An 18,998-nucleotide genomic window follows, 5' to 3' on the forward strand; every position below is an offset into this window, starting at 1 on the left:
GAAAACAGAAATAATTGCATTAATTCATCGAGACGCTGCAGAGCTCCTCACCCCCAACAATGGAGTTTAGAGACTCATGCCGTCAAAGAGTATAAAATTTAGATCTAAAAATGTCATGATATACGAAATAAGTCTCTAAAAGTTGTTTAAATACCAAACTAGTAACATAGGTTTACAGAAAATGAGTAAACTAAGATAATTGGTGCAGAAATCCACTTCTGGGGCCCACTTGGTGTGTGCTGGGACTGAGACTTAAGCTTCTCACGTGCTTGGGCTGTTTCTGGAGTTGAACGCTAGGTTGTAACCTGTTTCTGGTGTTGAACTCCAACTTGCAACCTGTTTCTGGCGCTGAACGCCAGACTGCAACATGGAACTGGCGTTGAACGCCAGTTTACGTCATCTATCTTCGTGCAAAGTATGAACTATTATATATTGATGGAAAGCCCTAGATGTCTACTTTCCAATCCAATTGAGAGCGCGCCAATTGGACTTCTGTAGCCCCAAAAAAGTCATTCAGAGTGAAGGGAGGTCAGAATCCAACAGCATCAGCAGTCATTTTTTAGCCTAAATTAGATTTTTGCTCAGCTCCCTCAATTTCAGCCAGAAAATACCTGAAATTACAGAAAAATACACAAACTTATAGTAAAGTCCATAAATATGAATTTTGCCTAAAAACTAATAAAATTATACTAAAAACTAACCAAAACATACCAAAATCTACATGAAATTACTCCTAAAAGGCGTATAAAATATCCGCTCATCACAAACCAAATCAAAGCTTATTCAATTTCACCACAAAACACTGCCAAATACTATACGTTATCTTTTCATCACAATCCAATCAATTCAATATCTAATTTAATCAAGTCATACACCACAAACTCAATAATTCCACAATTTCTACATCAAAACTCTAATATCGCAACTTTAACACAATCCCAGTCCTCATAAGCATCACTTATCATACCTCAACATCAACAAATATCATAGTTTATTATTCTTTCACACAATCATCATTATTCAACATCATCATTCACCAACATCATCACAATCATTAAAATCATCATACATCACAATTATCAACAATCAATTTGAAACATATCCTTGGTCCATTAGCCTAAAATCCAGAAATATTACATATTACATAAAGAAAACTGAAACCATACCTTGTTCGATTTCCAATATATACTATACACCAAATTTGTATCCAAATCAAGCCTCCAATCACCAACAATCAATCCAAAGCTCCAATAATTCACAATTAAAGCTAAACATACATAATTTATCATAAATCAATACCTAGGGTTCATCAAATTCACAAATTTACAAGGTAAAGAGTTTTCTTACCTTCTCCGATGGTGTTTGGGGCACAAACCACCAATAGCCCAACCTTAGATACCACCTAATCAATCAAAACACAAAAAAATTCACTCAAAACCAATACCTACATTTTTGAATTTCTTAGGGCTGCAGAAAGGAGAAAAAATTTTGAAATCTTAACAACACAAGTTAGATGAAAATAAAGGGCTTGGCAAGAGCTTCAGATAACCGTAAACGACACGCAAATCGGAACACCGTAACTCGAGTTATGGCCACCGGAAGTTGGATGCGAATAGTGTTTTCTCTCTTCTCCTTCTCCTCTCAATGCAGCTGTGTGTGTTTGTGTTTGTGGAGTGAATGGGCTAATTGGGTTCATTTTTAGTGTATTTATATATTGGGTTTGGGCTCAACTTGGATCCGGTCTAATCCGTTAGCGTTTTTTGCCCGTTTGTCCCAATTTTGGACCAAACCTTTAAAATTAGCACTCCGTTTTCAACTTTATTTATATTCCTAAATTTTTCTACTGTTTTTATCATTCTCGCACGGTACCAGTCAGATTTAAGCCGGTACTGCCAGTTAATTTACCGGTACGCATTTTTACGCAATTTTTTGCAGAAAATTACATTTTCTAACTCAAAAAAAATCTACTATGTCCAAAAATCATATTTAAATTTTCTAATTAATATTCTAAATTTTTGAACATATTTTGGACAATTAACTTATTATTATTTTATGTTAATTAATTGGTTAATTATTTTCGATTCTTACCATCCACATGAAATACCTTGGCTATTTGTTTCTTATAAACCAAATATGCATGCATTTATGAAATTGGTGCTAATTTGCTCATTAGACATTTAAACACTCTGAACTCTCTTGTTTAATAATAATTTAAAATATAAGTCTACTAACACATTATCACAAAATAACTCAAATAGTCTTTCAAATTTATATTCATAATTTGTGACGTGTTTATAGTCACCTAATTATTGGATGTCTTCAAAAGGTGTTTTATATTCAAGTACTTTAGTGAAAATTAAAGAGTAATAAGTATCTTCTCAACACTTTTCTAAAAAACTTTTCTAATGAGCATATGAGTATATCTGTAATGGATTAAAATTGTACTGATATCCAACAAAGTCAGAATCTGAAATACCAAATTATTTCTAACTTCTGACTTTATATGTGTGAATATATATAATGTTTTGCTATAATAAAATTTATTTGTCTACTATTTATTGATTCATTTTTAATTGACTCAAATATTTACTGAAGATACCAATAAAGTACACAATAACTATAAGTGTACAAATTTGTTATCCATTAGACTAATACTGAAGCATAATAAATTTTATGTACTTTTGAACTTTATAACTTTTTTGAGTCACCTAATAAGACTATACTTATCTTTTCCTAAAATTGAGTATATAACCTTATTTATAATTCTACATGCCGTTGACACACAAGAATAGTAAAAATATACTTACTTTCACTAAACTAATATAAGTTATTAACCACATTTATCTAAAAAGGCTATACAAGATAATAATTTGATAAAATATAAATTACTAATGACAGAAAGTCTCTCTTTTTTTTTAATTTCTAAAAAAAATTCTATTTAAAAATAGACTAACATTGACCAATATACTTTAAGGCAAAATAATATATTCACACAAGCTACATATCATATGAAAATAATTCATATAATGGTGGGTCCATTACAAATACCTGGTACAACATTAATATTTAGTCTTTAAACTGAAATATTAATTTGTAAGCAGTATTTTAATACAGTAATCAATCATTGATAAAAAATTCTACTAAATAATAAATCTATCTTTAGTCAAACTTATTGTTCACATGGAACCAAATAAGTATCACATGTTTATTACTACAAATGTTCATGTAATTTGGCTAAATATAGAATTTTCTTTGGTCCGAATATCTGTACTCATATAAACTATTTACACATAAATTTATTTAGTGTAGCTTACCAAATATTCTCAACAAAATTTTGTCAAACAATAAGTCTATCTTTGATTGATTCATTGTTCACATAAAAACTTGAGAATTATACATATTTTTTTATCGCATATATTCTTTATCAATTGGTCAAATACTAATCTTTCCTTAGGCTAATTAGTGGTTACAAAATTAAATAAAAAATAAATACAAAGTTAAATATTTATTATTTAGCTAAATAATAAACTTTTTTTGAATCGATTATTATATACATTAATAATAAACATTAATTTAAATTTAACTAATTACTTAAACATGTAGTTATCATCAATGTCCCTTTTTGTTATTGTCATTACCTTGCTCTATTTGTCGGGTCTATGGAATTTTTTTCTATTTTATTAGGTTTCCATGTTTCTGTCATGCAATTCCAACTACTATGAATTATAGATATTATGCTTTGGTTGTCTATGTTGTTGGACACATTGTTGTTGTTGCCATCGTTATTCTTAATGCCAAAATCATCATCTTCAATCTTTGTTAATCACTTAGATTTCAAGTTAATGGCACTCTAAAATTAACTTTTGGTCCTTTAATTTAAAATCAAGTTGTGAATAGACTTTATATCTATAATTATTTTAATATATACTGATATAAACTTTTAATTATACTTACAAAACTAGCATTAAAAGTTTTTTACTTGGCTATAATAATCAATTTATTAGAGTTAGATATCTATTCTTGTGAATCTCATATTTTTGAATTGGCACATGAGATTATATATTTTATGGGATCGTATATTTCTAAAATTATTTGTTGACACTTGTGCATTCTGAAATTGTGAAATATGTTTAAATTCTTTATGATTTAGAAAATATGGTTGGCAAGGATTTTTTTGAGAAAATATTATTATATTTTATTTTGTACTCTATATATTTGAAAGATAAAATAGTTTATTATATTATATTTAAATTACGTATTTTAAATTGGTTTGAGAGATCTAATAAAAAAATGTAGTTAACAGTGATGTTGACGTTAACTTATATACATTTGGGCCAGACATAAGCTAGTTAGTAGGAACATTGTTAGCTTAACGTGTAAGCCACTATCTTGTACGGATACAAGAGAGAAAATGACGAATTTCAAAGGTGGAGCCTCCTAGCTTATTGATTCACTTCTTTGTATAAATTAGTATTTTTTAAATAAAATATACTTTTGACAATATTTTTTATATGATTTCCTATGGGTTATAGATATATCGTCTATTTATTAAGTTGTGAAATCCACTTTATTAGTTTTCTAAAATTTTTTCAAGCATAGATACCGAATATTAGAAGTGACAAAGAGGGCTGACCCGCCCCACCATGTCAAACTGATATGGATTCAACTCACTACCCATCCCTACCAAAGGGCGGACTAGCCCGCCTCTTTTTTTCTGTTTTGAAAAGGCTCCAAAATAATATGATTCTAAACCTCAAACACATTTAAACCATAATGTTAACATAATAACTTAATAAGTCTCAAATACAACAATAATAAAATATAAACACATAATCCAATAATTCATATATAAATCCAACTCAAATACAACAATAATATGCTCCAAAAGTTGAAACATCACTTCGTCTAGCACTTTGAGAAATCACATAATCACATTCACCTTCACTACAATTAAATGAATGCCCAAATTTAGAAAAATCAGTAACAGTAATCAAACATTCAAACATAATCAATAATTTTTGTAAGAAAATCTTTAAATAAAATCAATAACAATAATCAAACATTCAAATAAAACCAGTAATCAACAATAAATATAATCAATAATCAAACAAAATGATCAAATATCCCTCTCACAAACAGAAAAATAAAAGAGAAAAAAAAAACAAATAGCTTACCAGTTACCAGAGCTGAAGCTTATCGCCGTCGAGAGGGCTAGAGACGCACTATGAGAGAGGAGACACAAGCACACCACCGGGAGTCCGAGGGAGACACAAACAACGAGAGGCAGAGCAGAGGAGAGAGGAGCATGCTACCAAGAGTTCGAGAGAGACAGAGCAGAAGAGAGATGAGACATCAGACGTGTTGGATTTTTTCTCTCCTTTATGAGGTCCAAACCCAACATTTTGAGGGTGTTTCCTTGCATCCATTATGCCACAATCCTAATCAGATTTTGGGGTCATTGAGAAGTAGAGAGTGTAGCCACCAAGTGAGAGAGAAGAGGAAAAACAAAATTCACGTTTTTATGCAAAGCAGTAAATTTCAAATGGCAGTTTCTCATTTGTTCACCGTTGGATTGACTTGAAATTTAAACTGCATGTTCCTCTCATTTTGTTCTTCATTCTGGTTGGTGGAGATGTTGATTAAAAGTTTGCAATGGGAGAAATTGGCTTTGCAAGAGAGAAAATAGGTTTTTCATTTTTACACAGAGCAGCAAACTTGGAATAGCAGTTTCTCATTCTTTCACCGTTGGATCGACGTGAAATTTTGACTGCAGATTTTTCTTATTTTGTTATTTATTCTGAACGGTAAAGATTTTAATTGGAGGTCTACAGAGAGAGAAATTGGCTTCGATAGCAGTTTTGTTTTTTTAGGTATTTTTCATCTTCTTGCTTCACATTTATGAGCTTTGGTGCTTTGATGTTTTGGCTGGTTATATACATGCTTTTGTACTTTGTTTGGAAATCTCTTGTACCTCATTTGATTATAGTGGAGCTATTTCGTTGGTCTGAACGACCCGTGGTTTTTACCTCTCACATTGAGGGAGTTTTCCATGTTAAAATATCGGTGAGTTCTTGTTATTGCTTTACTTGCTATATTAGCTTGTTCATAGTTGCTGCCATATTATGTTGTGAGTGTTCTATATTATTCTTGTGTTATATATTTGTGTTGTTTCCGTTGCTAGGCTCTTTCAAGACACCGCCGAGAGTCTGACGGAGATAGGGACAACGAGAGGCAAAGGAGAGGAGAGGAGTGCACCATCGAGAGTCCGAGGGAGACAGAGACGATGAACAAAAGGTAGAGCAAAGGAACGAAGAGCGTGCTGCTGTTTGTTTGAGGGAATCGCCGTGGCTGCCACCATTGCTCTGAAATTCCAAGAAAGCTTGAAAGACGAGAGTGAAGATGGAGACAGGGAGTTCAGAGGTTGTGTGAGTGTGTTCAGAGTTTTTCCTAATTTACTATTTATATCATTTGTAAAAAAAATACTAAAATAACCTTAAAAAAAACTGACGAACCGCCGGGCCATCTCTCATGCTGCCTTGGCCCGCAATTTTGGCGAATTTTTAAAGTTTAGTGGTTTGACCCGGTGACAGTCTATTTTAATACTGGTACTAAGTATATTGTGTGCCTTTATTATCTAAGAGGGTAATGGTCTGCATTATTGAGTTCTTAGATTTGTTATACTCTATATTCACAGACAAGATCTAGTCATGTTAATTTATTTCATGTCTTTGTTAAAACTAATTTTTAGATCATTCATCATAGAATTTTATTTGTACGTACTTGTGAGTTTATTAAAAGTATTTATGATTTCATCATTTAATTTAAATTTTAATTTGTTAAGTTCGTTAGGATATTATTTTTCTATTTTGATGGGCAGCCATTATCCATAAAGATAATGAAAACTTTTTTTGAAAGGCTTTTAGGTAGAGGACAACTTGACAAATAAGTGATTTAGCCAAATATATATTAGCAAATATCTATGATGGTGTAGATAAAACCCTCGAATAACTACTCCTTATCGACATAAAGGAGTTGGATAGGTCATGGGACAAAATTGAAAAAAAAAACTAACAACAAAAAGTAAGGGAGAATTGAGCGTCGATCTCGGGTGGATTTCTCCATTGTGGACTTTAACTATAGATTATTCATCAATCAATAATGCTTTTATGGGGCATATTTTATGAAAAATCTATCAGTAAAATGGAAGTTCATTACAGAAGGAATGCTTGTCAGAAAATTTAATGATTTTGACCAACTCTATAAGCCAATTACCAAAGAAAATTTCGTCAATAAAAAAGATGATCATTAACATAAAAAAATCTGTTGGTAAGTTATCGAAGAAAAATCTATCGAAAAAGTTGATGCTTTTTGCCAAAAAAGAATGAAGTTAATTACTAAAGAAAAATTAGTCGATAAAATACCAACAAAAAAGAAAATCTATCAGTAAAACATTTTTGACAAAGTTTTTACTGACAGACATTATTTGTCCATAAAATAAAAATTCATTAGTAATTTGTTTTTTTAGATCATTCTTACTAGTCTAGACCTAAAAAAGACAGTAAATTTTTTTTATTCATAGTTAATCCCATTCGGTCATTCGGTATTGTCATCTAGGACCAACTACAAAGTACAAATTTTGTGAACAAATAACACACCACAAAATCTCAACCACCTAAATATACAACAAAAGCCTACAATAGAGGCCAATCTCGATTCGCAACAATAGAAAGCAAGAGATGAACAGACTTCATCTTGGCTATCGGAGCAAAGGCTTCCTCGTATTCTATTCTATATGTCTGAGTCAAGCCTTTATTAGCCTGAACCTTTTCGAGTTAAGACTCAATGTAGTCCCTGAAGTTGCACTTGAGCCCCATAGTAGTCCCTGAACTTAAAAGTTACCCATATTCATCCCTAAAGTTGCACTCCGGGACTCAAACTTGTCCTTCTGACAATTTCTGCCCACGTGGTGCTACTGAAAAGTTGAGTTGGCAGGCTTCGTGACACGTAGGCATTACAACGGCTAGCTGATGTGGCAGAGTAAACTGTTTGGAATCAATTTGGTCCCTCAAATCAAGTTAAAACCTTAATCCCCAATTTTGAAGCCCACAACATTATGTCTTCTCTTCTCTGTGGTTCTCTGTTCTTGTCTTCCCCATCTTTGAAGCCCGACTGTTATGGAAAGCGTGAGCAATGCAGCTGGGAGTTCGAACAACCCACAATCATTTGGTAGCATCATGAGGAGAATGAATAGAAACAGAGAATTGCGTTTACCATGGCTGCGGGTCGAGACCAGTGCTGTGGTGGTCAGAGACGAATTCTAATCCAGGAAGACCGTTCTTAGGTTGCCCAAACTACAATATAAGTATTATTGTTGTTGATTGCTATATTTATGGATATAAAATTTGCTGACTGAATTTTCTTGGCTGTGCATACTGTGGGTAAGAAATGGTGTGGATTGTTTTTGTGGGTTGATAAAGTTTTGGAAGAAGATGTCATAGTATGTGATGATAGAACAAGGCATTCAGTTGACAATGAAGAATAGAAGATGAAGATTGCTTGGAAATTTGGTAGATTAGAGGCTGAAATTAGGGTTCTAAAAATGGGGGAGATTTTGATGTTTATGTTCATGCTGCTGATTGTAGTTGGTGTTCTTGTATTAAAGTTGGATAGACAACAGGGTCAACTGTATCTAGCCAAAAATAAATGACATGCATATTATATGCATATGTTGTTCATATACTTGTTCCTGTCCTTTTGTTTAAAAGAAATGCAAACTAAAATGTTTGATTATATGCATACTTCTGTTCTTGCACTTCTGATCAATGAAATGGAAATGGACAGGGTCTGAATTATTCTTAATTCTGTAACACAGGACAAAATATAACCAAAAAGCTAACAAAACTCAATTCAAGAAAGTCATAATTCATATTGGTAATGTTTCATCCAAAAAAGGCATTATAGAGCCAAAACACCAAGTATATCAAAGTTGTTAATATTTTGACCTCATAAGTTTCAGATACTAAAATCATCAACACTAAGACAACATTTAAGAAAGCATACATGGTAAAAGACTTCAGCAAAATAGATACACAAAGACACCATGTGTCCCCTGTCCCTAAACATAATCATCCTAATCTTCATTTTTTGTTCCACCCGCCTTGAATCCAGGGGTGGACACAAACTTCATGAAGTTTGCAAGCCTTGTAGCATTCCCCTGTGTTGCACCTTGCATAGGGTTAGATGGGGGATTCCTTGCTGGTTGACTGCTTCGTGGTGGATTGCTACTCCCTGAAGTTATTTTTTCATCCTACTTGGAGAACTTTCTTTTTAGAGGGACCACATCATGAACTTCGACAACCATGTTAGTTGGCCAACCATGAACTTTGAACTTCTCATAGTCTAGGTCACCAGACCACATCGGGACCCAACTTTTTTATTCCTTCACTTTTATAAAAAGCTGTCAGACACTTGTTTTCGAGTACCAAAATAGTCTCTACACTTTTATAAGTGACATCAAACTAGTCCCTAAACTTATGTAAGTGACATCAGACTAGTCTCTAAACAGCACTGTTACATACAAACAGGACATTATGCAGCATGTATAACCACCATCAACCTAGGAATAATTCGGCATATATAAACAGTAACCTATTGAAGGTATTGAAAACAGTGTATTTGTGAAACAATGACTCCATTAGTTATTTCAAGAAAGTAGGTATTAAAGGCGATTGATAAACAAAAATAAAAGAGAAAGTATACCTGAGTGGATTGAGCTACAACAATTACTCGAGAACTGCACCTCACCGAATAGACAACTGATCTAAATTTCAGTACATAGACATAAGCATAGGATTTCATAGAATAAAACTGAACAGTGTGCTGAGAAAGTGTTACATCAAGAACATTATTTTGATGTAATTAAGGACAGTAGTTTTCTAGACACTCACTTGAATCTTGATGGATCAAACCATTAAAATTTACATTCCCTTTCTAACAACTAATCTACTAGTCCAAACGAAATTCATCAAACAGCTTGACTATTCCAATAACTAAGTTAACTTGATTGGCAATTGCAAAACTTACTTTATAATTAACATTAACACAAAAATATCTGAATGTAATTTTATTGTACCATATGTATGCAAGACATCAACGACGTATTACATGTTTAACTAAACCAACCCAATATAAAAAAAGGAGTTAGGTAAATCAGTCAAATTCAGAATCCATTAACATGACACATTAAGTTCGTTTAAGAAGATTAATATGGATATCCCGAATGAGGTACAAAAAATTGGTGAGCTACAAGAAATTTCAAATCTCAAAAGATCTTTAGTTTTAGTATGATCATGCAAGGTCAAAGTTCAACAAAAACAAGCAAGCTATACAACCACAAATGATGCCTTAAAATTAAGATAATTGTGTCCTTAAAATTAAGATAACTGTCTATTCAAATTGCAAAAACCCATTGCACTACTCTCTTAAATAGTTCCTGCATTAACATATTCAAAATTCTATCCTACAAAGTGTCATTGCAGAATAAACACAACGAATAAACAAGGCACATGCTCACCCACAACTTCATAAAATAGCAATAGTAAAACTTCATCAGCAAGTGCACTAGTGAGCCTAATTTCCACAGAATAAAATCTTCACCCTGGACAGGACCAAAATGAATAGTTGCAGTTGCACACAACATACTACAAACTCTCTTTAAAAATATACACCATAACTCCTTATTCAAGCATAAAACAGTACTAAAAAGCTAAATTACTAATTAAAAGAAACTGAAATGCCAACAGAGTAAAGCAACTACATTCAAATATGCAATTGGATTTCTAAGTTCTAACCAAATATCCATCCTTTTTATATCCGTAAATACAGCAATCAACAACAATAATACTTACATTGTAGTTTAGGCAACCCAAGAACGGTTTTCCTGGATTAGAATCCGTCACTGACCACCGCAGCACTGGTCTCGACCCGCAGCCATGGCAAACGCGATTCTCTGTTTCTATTCATTCTCCTCATGATGCTTCCAAATGATTGTGGGTTGTTCGTGTTCCTAGCTGCATTGCTTGCGCTTGCCATAACAGTAGGGCTTCAAAGATGGGGAAGACAAAACCAGAGAACCAAAGAGAAGAGAAGACAGAGCACTGTGGACTTCAAAATTGGGGATTAGGGTTTTAACTTGATTTGAGGGACCAAATTGATTCAAAACAGTTTACTCTGCCACATCAGCTAGCCATTGTAATGTCCACGTGTCACGAAGCCTGCCAACTCAGCTTTCCGGTAGTGCCAGGTGGACAGAAATTGCCGGAAGGACAAGTTTGAGTTTCGGAATGCAACTTCAGGGATGAATATGGATAACTTTTAAGTTCAGAAACTACTACAAAAATTAAGTACAACTTCGGAACTACATTGAGACTTATCTCAACATTTTCTCTTTTCTACCACAAAGCTTCCCTTCACAACCACATACGCATCATTCCTAGGATATTTATTAAAATACTCTACCATTTGCCGTTGCCCTCCTGTTTGCAAAGTCATGCTTCATGATGCAATTCTTCTTCACCTTCATTTTGTAAAGCCCTCTTGCTACTACTAGATCCATGCACATCTCTTGTGCACATGTTGATGCCATCAATATCTTCCACATCATTCATGCTTTCCACTGGGACCAACTGCTACCATTTGTCCTTACCAATTATTTTAATCCAAGTTCTGCTTTCTTTAAATTGTCCTTCAACCCTTGATTCAATACTCACTTTTTGAAATATGACACTCAAGTTTTTTGCTCTATTTCATAAAAATATTTGATCCTAATATCATGTTTCATGCATTCCTTCAATCCATTCCACTACACTTTTGGTATCAACAATAATTGTCATGTTTACTTCCTCCAACATGAATTGCATTGCTTTCTGAATTTCAGTTGTTATGTCCTCATCATTTGACATTTTTATTTTTAGATCACCGATAAAGCCTATTACTTGGTCTTCATTGTTTATGATATAGTCTCTAATGGCAAATCTGTTTAGATCAGCAAAAACATAATAAAAATCCCAAATCCATGAAAAACTTGTCCACGCATTACAGTTACCAACTGTACTATTTTTTAATAAGAGTTTTTAAACAATCTAAATAGAGGAGTACTAAAGAGCAAGTAAAATTTGTGATATTTAGCTATTAATTAACTATCATCAATATTTTTAATAGTGTAAAATGACATTTAATAGTATAAAATTAATTATTTTTCTTTTAATAATTAAATATTGACCAAGTTATAATAAAAATACTGACATCTTAGATTTTTTTATCTAAATAATTTTTTGTCTACAGTTTTGTCTCCCACCCAGACATCCTTTTAAAACTTTATTTTTTTTTATCATCGCCTACATACATTGTTTACCTTTATTTATATTTTTCGTACAAATGATATCTTTCCATGGTCTATTCGACTTTTTACCGTCATAATTCTAAGCATGCGACCTCAAATCAATATCACAACGGAAAAGTATAGATAAACAATAAAAATATTACATAATGTGAATAATAAATATATCAAATATTTATTTTATTAGGTATACGGATAATTATTTTAATATTAAAATTTAAATAGTTAATTTAAAAGTATAATATATTTTTATTTGATTGATAGTTATTCATGTTGTTTAAGATGGTTATTGTTTGCCTAACACTCTTCTATTACAACATATGTCAACCATCTTTTTTTGCAATAGCTCACTCTCATAAAAAATCTCCACTACTATTTTCTTGTAGTAAGTCAAAACTTAAATTTATATATTATGATAAAATTATAAAAGAATAAAAAAAATATAAAAAATATTGTATTTTATATTTTTTGATTGATTAAATTGTAAATTATGAAGATAAAATTAAATATATATAAAATATTGATCTATGAAAGATAAAAATAAAATAAAAATAAATAAAAATAAAATAAAATAAAATAATAAAGACTAAAATTATAACTGAATTTATGTATTTTGTTAAGTTAAATTTGTGGATTACAAAACTTTTTTATTGTTATCATATATTAAAATAAAAGAGTAATTTAATATATTAAATGAGTAAAATTTAAATTTAAGTAAGTTCAAACTCATGGATTTCTAATTAATCTCTCTCAATTATGATTATTTATATTAATACATAAATTGTATATTTTATACTTTTAATTGATAAGAATAACATATAACCTTACATACACACATAATTATAAAATTATTTAAGATTGTTAAATATACAAAGCATATTATTTTTTATTGTATTTTTATAAATAATAAATTAAAACGTGATAAGTTTGAATTAATTAAATTATTTACAAAAGAAGAGAACAACTATACTTATATTAGTTGTATTGGCGTAAACCTCGAGAAAATGGCACCCCAAACCGAAGCCTGATCTCAAGTATGTAGCCATGCATTCATGTGAATGAATCACTACTTTGTAAGTTTGTAGTTTTGTACTCTTTTGCAATTGACTGAGGCCACTTCACCCTGAAACCTGTTAACCATGCAAAGCCCTTACTCAACAACTCGCACCTACGTGTCACCCACCTTGCAACCCAACTTTTCTATAAGAAACACATACTCTCACACTCTCCACGTCACATGCATACACAAACCAAATTAAATATCTTTCCTTCTCTTTACCTCTTCTCCCTCAAACCTGCTTCATTCAGAGTAAAACAAACATAAGGAAGAAAAGGGAGCTTCCTGCAACCATCAGCCATGACTGACCGTACCCAACCACACACTGTCCAAGTCCACACCACAGCTGGCCGTTTCGGCGACACCGCTGCTGGAACTAACCGCTATCCCGACAGAGGCCCGTCAACATCTAAGGTTATCGCCGTCATCACTGGACTCCCTATCGGCGGCACGTTGCTATTGTTCGCGGGGCTTGCCCTTGCCGGAACCCTGCTTGGGCTGGCGGTGACCACCCCGCTTTTCATCCTCTTCAGCCCTGTCATAGTTCCGGCCATCATTGTCGTTGGGCTCTCGGTGGCGGGGTTCTTGACGTCAGGTGCATGTGGGCTGACGGGGCTGTCTTCGTTCTCGTGGGTCATGAATTACATCCGGCAGACCCACGGATCGGTGCCGGAGCAGCTGGAAATGGCAAAGCACCGCATGGCTGACGTGGCCGGTTACGTTGGACAGAAGACGAAGGATGTAGGACAGAAGACCAAGGAAGTTGGGCAAGAGATACAGACCAAGGCTCAGGATTCAAAGAGAACTTGATAGAATAGTGGTTTAAGCTTAAGGATGAAAGGGGTCTATGGGTTTTGATGGTGATACGCAAATAAATTATGTTCTCCTTGTAGTTGAAGTTGTGAGCATTTTGTGTCTTTCTATGATCTTGTAGGTAGCGGTTTGGTTTGTTTATGTTCTTGTTGATTTGCTTTTTTAATGAGAGAAGTGATTTTTCTTTTTTTTTTGGTCAGAGAAGTGGTTTGTTTGTCATAAAGAGGTGCTGCTACCAGCTTTGTTTGTGTGTCAGTATGCATGTAGGTTTGGTTCACTTCAATTGTTTAATTTCAATGCGAGTGTTTTCTGTCAAGTGCAATAATGAAGAAGTGTTCATGTTTCAGACTTTCAATACCGGAAAATCGTTATAAAATGGTAATTTAACACTGGTGCATTTTCCGTCTTCTTTATGATATTTGATAAGGATCATACTCAACACATACATAGCATACATAGGCACATAATATAAACGAATGAATAAGGGGAACTCCAAAATTTCATTCACTCTTTCTTAAATTGGAGCGAGTATTATTTGAAAAGTCTATCATAATAGATAAACAGTAGTCGATTTGATCAACAAAAGCAACGTCCACTTAACATACGTGGTGATGTTTAATTATTTTATTATATTTTTTATATACATCTAACATAATTTTATCAAAGCACATTTTTTCCATGATAGTTAAGATTTTATCAAAGCACTTTTTAACTTCTCCGGACAGTTCAGATTTTATCAGAGCACTACTTGGTTAAATAAAAACGCCCAATGATCAATAAGTTCATGGTGCAAAACTAACTCTCCCCTGAGGTGAGCAATGGGCCTTTTTTATTAAAATGACAAAACTAAATTTTAATTAAGATTTAGAATTTAAACTGACAAAAATAAATTTATATATTAAATGTAATGTATTTGCATACCAAGCATGGGTAAATGACTACTGATGAACGTATAGTCGTTGTTCATTCAAATGCAGCAAAATTATCTTCTCTTCTCCATTATTCTTACTCATTATATTTCAAAAGTCATTATTTTCCTCTAAATTTGGCATTGTTTCGACATTCCCACCTCTTCATCGTCCAATACATTTCTCTTCTTCCCTTCCTTCAATCTCTCCTCCTCCACCACCAACACCACAAACAACCACCCCCATCACCACAAGCCTCCACCACCATCAAATTACCAAACAAAATCAACCCAAAATTCAAGAAACTCTTCAAAGAAAATCAAAGAAAGAACACTAACATCATCGTCTTTGCTACAAATAGGGTTCAACCCGTAATGATGTTCCGACTTCACAAACCAATAGGGTTCTATTATAGTTGCGTTGATGGTAGTGGTGGTTGTGTCAGGTTGTTTATGATTGGTGGGAGATTGAAGGGTTGTGTGCGGAGTTGGGGTGGCGGTAGTGTTGGCAGCAAGAGAGATGGTTGTGGTGTAGAAGTAAGGTGGTGAAGGGATAGAGGTTGACATGGGGTAACAATGAAAATTTGTGGGAAAAAGACAAACTAACCATCATCTGTCAATTTTTAACAGAATGATTAAGCTGAATTCATTTGAAAACATTTGGTTGGAGTGATATTGAAACAAAATTACAAAATAACCTCAGGAGTATCAAGTGTGCTTTTTCCCTAAAAAGAACATTCTACTAAGGAATTTACAATTGAAAACATTCCCATAATTCTGTTACCGAACAAATCTGCGAAGTTGGCCAAGAAAATGCTTTGACTGATTTCTTCGTGCATCGAAACTGTAGCTTTTAGAGAAAACTCAGTTGTCAATGAACGAATGGTTGGGACTGAGGTCCAGGTTCAGCGTCAGTTCCACCATACTCAGCTCTCGGATTTGAACCATTACCATTATTATTAGGTATCCAAAAGGTAAGAACAGAAGAGGCTGCAGCAAACATAGCCCTGCGAGGGGCCCATTTCAAGCACGAAGGTACGCCAATGTGGCTGCTCCAACATGCAACCTGCATAAAGAACCACAGGCTAGTCTAGTCATATACCAGAAGGAAAAATTGTTACTCCAACCAATCATGGATCTTATTATTTAGTTATGACATATTCAACTATAGAATCACATTACTATTAAAAATTGAAGAGTAGTGCGAACCCAAAAGGGATGATTACCTCATTTCTGGTCTCAATATTCCAAGCATGCATGGTTCCACCTCCGGATCCTTAAGATTTGTAAAATTCAGCATATTTTATGTCCATCATTAGTGATTATATATTAATATGAATGAAGAAAACGATGAAAGATTCAAGCAGTCAAGCAGAAGAGTTAAAACACAAACACCACTACAAGAATGAATCATCAATGCCTACCTTCACAGGTGGTCTTATTAGATGTTGTAATATAAAATGAAAAAAGCAAAAAAGGCCTAAAGAAAAACAAAATTTGATTACTGTTGCTGTATTGCATACAGGACACCCGAAATTTGAAAGAATAAAAGTTACCAACTGGTTACCTTACAGTAGATCGTGATATTAAAATACAATCAAACTATCACATTAAATCCATGTCAACTTAGGATTAAACTCCAACTTATACAGATCATCAACTCCTATAATTTCATTCAAAGAACAATCAATACTCAATACTGTACTACAGATTTGGTTTTACTATAAGCATAACTTTTGAAACAGACAAGCATGATGGATAACAATAACATGACCTCATAAAAAACACTTGCATATGGTTTTGGGATTGTTAATAAGTATAACGTAGGGACCCAAATAAGGATACTGTGGAAGGCTTTGAAGATTAAAGGAGTTCCTATTGCCTATATTCTGGCAATCCAAGATATGTCTTTTACGGAGTTATAACAATTGTTTGAACGAAACATGAGGCTATTGAAGCCTTCCCTATAGGACTATATCAAGGATCCACTTGAGCCTCTATCTTTTGAACATGATCTAGAATGGTTACTGTATATATTCATGAACTAATGCAATAATGCAAGTCTTCCCTACATTTTTCCAAATGACATTAATCCTAGTTGGGGACTCAACAGAGAAAATATATCAGAAGTTCAAAGACAAGTTTTACAAGCATGCAATGTAAATTTAGCAAATGACATCCAAATTCTTAGTTATACAGCTGAGAGTAGGATATTATACCATCCCATTAGTTACACAAAGAAATACCTTATGTCCATCATCAAAAACAATGCAGAAATAGGCAGAGAAGTAAATCGAATGATGGATAGCCCGATAGGTAGAGCCAAAGAATTGGAAGGAGATCAAGAAAGACTATTGATGAAACCATCAAGAAGGCTTATAATTTCAATGGAATGCATGTAAAGTTGTAAACATTATTTGTGATAGGACGCAAAGGCATCACTTGCCATAGACTAAGGTTCTAGAAGAAAATGCCATAGCCATTTAGCTACTAATTACATAGTTAATCAGCTATTTAGCTACTAATTACGTAGTTAATCCCGACCATTCCTTTACTTCTTAGTTATATATTCTACCCATTTCACTAGACCATACAGTTTTTTTTTAAAAATTAATTTAATTTAATTTAATTAAAAAGACAGATACTTTTATCCTTTGGCACTTTGGTTGAACAAATAACCAGAATTGCATGAAATGTTCCTCATCTCTGATTCTGACTCAATCACTGACTTAATTTAGTGAAAATTATTATAACAAAATATCACTGACCAGCAACAAAAAGATACATTAGAGGGAAAGTGCGGCGGCTGGTTGAAGAAGATAGGTTCCGATATCTTGAATTGAGTATATTGAACAATACAGTTTGAAATTTTGGGAACTTGCAGCAGGATTAGTCATGGTACATGTCATACAGGACGGTTTATTCCAATACCAGGTCAAGATGATGGAAAGAAATTGTGAAATGGAATAAAGAACCAACACCAAGAGATCATGTGGGATATTTGTTAATATTCTATGTTACTATGTGAGATATGATATGGTATTTTAAGAAGTAAAAGAGATGAAAGGAGATATTTTCTTTATTTCTAACAAAGAAGACAATTACTCAGCACTAATACTTCACTAATATCTATAATTGAGTTGAATTCTGGTACTACTAGTAAAAGCCCAAAGCATATCAGTAGTTCACCACAATAATAAGGTTCCAATGGGTTTTGTGCATATCAAAAGCTAAAAATATAAGCTAGGAAATGACATACGGTAAGAATAAAAGGTAAAAAGCCAAATTTTACGCTAATGGTGTACCTGCCACAGCATACTTCCCATCTGGGGTAAATGTAGCCTCTACTGTGGTACCAGGAGATGGTTCCAAACTAAACCCACAGCGCTGTACAAGTTAAAAAGCAATCAGCTTCGGCATATTTCGAACAAAGGCATTGAATAAATAATTCAGAAGACTTCATTATCAGAGAAAGAAACCTTTTCTCCTCCATATGCATCAAGAACGTAGATATTATTATTAGTGGTAGTCAGAAGCATTGATTTGCCATCATTGCTGAATTTGATATCACAAACCTCAGCTGTATCACCGCCAACCAAAAAAGTGTCGAAGGGACCCTACCATACCAATGGAAATGTCAAACTTGTGAAATTAATTCACGGAAAGCAAATCTAAGTCTAGAGAAAGATTCACCTTATCATATGAACGTGAATCAAACAATTTGATAGCTCCCCCTTCCATTGCTACAGAAAAGACCAGGCCCTGTTGGTCATAGGCAACAGCAGGCCTACCGCGTAGATGTAAGATTCCCTGAGAACTATAAC

The 18,998-nt window shown here is 33.3% G+C and overlaps 2 protein-coding genes across 2 annotated transcripts in view; one reads left to right on the plus strand and one right to left on the minus strand.

Moving 5' to 3' along the window:
• Window positions 1-13,625: 13,625 nt before the first annotated feature.
• Window positions 13,626-14,622, plus strand: LOC107495055 (oleosin Ara h 10.0101). The gene has a single exon (XM_016116118.3). The coding sequence runs from the start codon at window positions 13,755-13,757 to the stop codon at window positions 14,262-14,264; it is 510 nt and encodes a 169-aa protein (XP_015971604.1). The 5' UTR covers window positions 13,626-13,754; the 3' UTR covers window positions 14,265-14,622.
• A 1,135-nt stretch (window positions 14,623-15,757) lies between these two features.
• Window positions 15,758-18,998, minus strand: part of LOC107495062 (protein ANTHESIS POMOTING FACTOR 1) — a 6,957-nt gene continuing 3,716 nt past the window's right edge. The window contains exons 6-10 of the mRNA XM_016116129.3: window positions 18,868-18,984; window positions 18,654-18,791; window positions 18,480-18,561; window positions 16,401-16,450; window positions 15,758-16,240 (exon numbers count right to left, since the gene is read on the minus strand). Of these exons, the coding sequence (XP_015971615.1) occupies window positions 16,046-16,240; window positions 16,401-16,450; window positions 18,480-18,561; window positions 18,654-18,791; window positions 18,868-18,984 (582 nt within the window). The 3' untranslated portion in view covers window positions 15,758-16,045. The remainder of the gene's footprint in view (window positions 16,241-16,400; window positions 16,451-18,479; window positions 18,562-18,653; window positions 18,792-18,867; window positions 18,985-18,998) is intronic.

This window comes from Arachis duranensis, chromosome 6 (genome assembly GCF_000817695.3).
Source record: "Arachis duranensis cultivar V14167 chromosome 6, aradu.V14167.gnm2.J7QH, whole genome shotgun sequence".
NCBI classification, from domain to species: domain Eukaryota; kingdom Viridiplantae; phylum Streptophyta; class Magnoliopsida; order Fabales; family Fabaceae; genus Arachis; species Arachis duranensis.